This window comes from Lathamus discolor, chromosome 24, assembly GCF_037157495.1.
Source record: "Lathamus discolor isolate bLatDis1 chromosome 24, bLatDis1.hap1, whole genome shotgun sequence".
NCBI lineage: Eukaryota > Metazoa > Chordata > Aves > Psittaciformes > Psittacidae > Lathamus > Lathamus discolor.
In genome coordinates, this window is record NC_088907.1 from 2,258,167 (window position 1) to 2,261,792 (window position 3,626).

The window sequence follows — 3,626 nt, forward strand, 5'->3', positions numbered from 1 at the left end:
AGCTCATCCCTGGGGCTGTCCCTAACAGGGGACACGAGCTTGTCCTTCCTCCCCAGTGCAGCCACCGATGTGGGGCTGTGCTCTTGCCATGGGCCAGGCAGGGCCGTGCCGCTGGGACCTGGCTCCCAGCCCTAGCTCCGTGTGCTGGTGCCTCTGCCCGGCGCTGGGTACCACATCCCAGGGGATGGGTCCAGTGCGGATCCCCCATGGCTGCTGCTTGCCTCAGTTTCCACAAGCACCCGGCACAGGCCTGTCTCTGCGTGGTGGCGGCAGCACCGGGGCGATGCCGGGACCTGGCGCTGACCGGCTCCCAGCACCATCCATCCGGCTGTGCCGGTCCCTGCGGTTTGCACGTGCCGCGCTCCGGCGCTGTGATCCCAGGGGTGTTCCCGGGAGGTGCTCCCCTGTGCAAGCCACGGCAGCGCCAGCTTCCCGGGAGCAGGAGGCCTCGCACAGTCATCGCGGCGCAGGGAATGATGTCAGGCCTGGCCGCAGCGAGGCGGGATGGAAGGGAAGCAGCAGGTCCCTCTCCCATGGGAGAGAGGCTGGGACATGGGGAGGACACTGGGGGTGCGGGGGGGGGGGGATGTGGGGCAGTAGCCCCACACCTCGGCCTCGTGCGAGCCCTGGGCTGCCAGAGCCAAGAGCCGCTCTGTGGTCAGGGCCGTGGTGCCGGCGCCTGCCTGAGCCCCTGCGGGTGCCAGGGGAGCGCTGCTCGCAGGGCTGCGGCGGCGGGCACGCAACATTACCCACGATCAATGGATCATTATGTCATAAACAAGAGGAAAGTTGTTTTGCAAATGCGGCTGAGTTATCACTTCCCACCACGGAGCATCCCTCTGCAGGGCTGAGCAAGGAGGGATCCGCGCTGGGGCACACGGGGCTGGATAAAGAGCGGCTGCTGCTGCAGCCCCTCGCCCCGCACCCGGGGGCAATGGGGGGGGGGGGGGGTGTCGCGATACAGAGCAATCAACAGCAAGGGACGGGTGTGGGGTTTGTCTAGTGCTGGCCTCGGAGGGCAGAGGCAGCTGATAAAGGCAAGAATGGGGGCAGCTGCCCCTGTCCCCCCCCCAACACCTCCTTAGCAGCCACTGCAGCCCCAGCCCCGCTCACTTGGGGTCCAGAGCCCCAGATAACGGGGCTCCCACGGGGAGGGCTGGGGCGCCAGGTCCGAGGGTCCCCCCGTCACCGGGACCCCACTCGCAGCTCTCGAGAGGCCGTCAACCTCCGGGGGCCTCACCCCCCCCCCCCACCGCAGCACCACGGGGCCGATGCCACCACCCCCCCCCCCCGGCCGGTGCCGGGGGTCCGGTACCCGGTAGCGGGGTCTCGGTGCCCGGTACCGGTAGCGCCTGGAGCCGCCCCCCCCCCCCCCGCCGCTGCCCGTGGTGTTGTTGTTGTGTCTCGCCCGGTGCGCGGGGCGGGGCCCGGGGCGGGCGCGGCGGCGGGGCCGTACTTAAGGCGGGGGCCGGGCGCGGTGCCCGCCCGGCGGAGCGGCCCGCGGAGCGCATGGAGCGGCGGTGGCTGCCCCTGGCCCTGCTGGGGCTCGGGCTGTGCTGGGCGGCGGCCGAGCGGCACACGGTGTTCTGGAACAGCTCCAACCCCCGGTGAGTGCCGCCGCACCGGGACCCCCCCCCCCCGCCCCGCACCTCCACCGCCGGCCCCGAGGGCGCGGACGCCGTCGCTCCCTGCCGGGGCTGGGCGCTCCCCGGCGGCCTTTGTCCGGGCCGGGCGGCGCGGCCGGAGCCGCGGGGGGCCGGGGGAAGGTGGAGGTGCGCGAGCTCCCGGTAACCGGGGGGGGGGGGCGGCGGGGCCGGCCCAGGTGCGGACCGGGGGGGCCTTTCCGTTCCCAGGGCCGAGCGGGAGCGGGGCCTCTTCCTTCCCCGCGGCGGTGGCGCGGCGCCAGCCCCGGCGCCGGGCACAGGGAAGCTGTTGACAAACACGGGGCTGGCCCCGGCTCCGGCCGCCCGGGCAGGATGTGCGGGGTGGGGGGGGTGAAGGTCGGGATGGGCCCCCCCCCAAAGCCCCGGCTGCTCGCAGGTCCCGGCCTCGGGGCTGTGGGGTTACCCCATCCCCGACCCCAGCCTCTTGTGGGGCTGCGTGCGTCCATTGCCCCCAGCGGTGAGCAGGGTTTGGGGGTAGCGGGTGTCCCCCCCCCGCGCCGGCTGGGTGTGCTTTAAGAGGGGACCCCAGCGAGGCCCCTGACCGGCTGCCACCCCCCGGGCTGAGGTGTGGGGAGAAGCAGGCGCTGCAACCGGGCCGGCTGCCCCACGGGTATCGCTGCCGCCGCCGCCTCCTGGCTCCGGCAGCGTTGGGGCAGGTCCCCTCCCTGCTCCCGGGGTGCGCTGGGAATGGGGGTGCTGGTGGTGGTGGGGGGGGGCTCCTCCTCCCAAAGCCATCCTGGGCACTGTGGGGCTGCCAGGGACGGACAGACCGAAGGTTGCCCCTTGCGAAGAGCTGCTCTGCTGTCCTTGGCCGAGTGAATCAAAGGCGGGGGGGGGGGTTTGGGGGTGCATGGGAAGGGTCCCCCCACCTCTCCCCATGGAACTGACCCCTCCTGCTGCAGGTTCCTATGGAGCGATTACACGGTGGAGGTGCGGCTGAACGACTACTTGGACATCATCTGCCCGCACTACGAGGAGGGGAGCATGGACCCCCGCGCCATGGAGCGCTACACCCTGTACCTGGTGGAGCCCGAGGAGTACGAGGCCTGCAAGCCCCGCTCCAAGGAGCAGATCCGTTGGGAATGCGACAAACCCAGCGCCCTGCACGGCCCCGAGAAGTTCTCCGAGAAGTTCCAGCGCTTCACCCCCTTCACGCTGGGCAAGGAGTTCAAGGAGGGGCACAGCTACTACTACATCTGTGAGAGCCCGGGGGGCTGCCGGGGTTGGGGGGGTCCTGCTGGGTCCCCCCCCCAGCCCTAACCCACCTCCTCCCTTGCAGCCAAGCCCATTCACCATCACGGTGAAGCGTGCCTGAAGCTGAAGGTGATGGTGGCTGGCAAAGGCAGTGAGTATTGCCTGGACCCCCCTGCATCCCACCCCGTCCCTGCGCTGAGTCACAGCCAGCCCTGGTGTGGGCACCCGAGCATGGACCGGGACTTTGCTGGTGGCTGTGGGGGGACCGTCCCTGGTGCAGCCTGGCCGTGGGGGGTCCCTGGGGGCTGCCACAAGCCTGACCCTGCGTTTGCTTTGCAGCTCAGGCACCGCCTGTCCCTGCCTCTACCCAGAAGGGGAGGATCCAGGCAGGTAGGTTGGGGCCTGCAAGGCAGAGAGATGGGTCCGTGGCCGTGGGGCTGTGCTGGGCCCCACTGCTGTCCCTGGGGAAGCTGGTGGCAGGCCCTGCATGGGGTGATGCTGTGGGTCCCGGCGCCTCGCTCGGGGGGTGATGCTCACAGCTCCTCTGTCCCCATGGCACAGATGATGCGGCTGCGCACGTGCTGAGGAGCGTGGGGCAGAACTCGGCCATGAGGAGCAGCAGCCCCTTCACCTTCATCAGCCTCCTCGTGCCCCTCTTGGTGCCGCAGGGGCTGTGACTGCTCCGCCGGGCCCGGATGGACCGAGGCTGCGGCCGCTGGGGATGGAGCTGGGATGCAGCGGAGGGGGGACCCCCGTGGTCCTCCTGTA

General features: G+C 71.1%; 1 protein-coding gene across 1 annotated transcript; it reads left to right on the plus strand.

The window, feature by feature from the left end:
- Nucleotides 1-1,464: 1,464 nt before the first annotated feature.
- Nucleotides 1,465-3,619, plus strand: EFNA1 (ephrin A1). The gene is made up of 5 exons (XM_065660024.1): nt 1,465-1,607; nt 2,567-2,862; nt 2,944-3,009; nt 3,198-3,248; nt 3,420-3,619. Exons 1-5 carry the CDS (start codon nt 1,510-1,512, stop codon nt 3,533-3,535), a joined length of 627 nt encoding a protein of 208 aa, XP_065516096.1. The 5' UTR covers nt 1,465-1,509; the 3' UTR covers nt 3,536-3,619.
- Nucleotides 3,620-3,626: the final 7 nt, after the last annotated feature.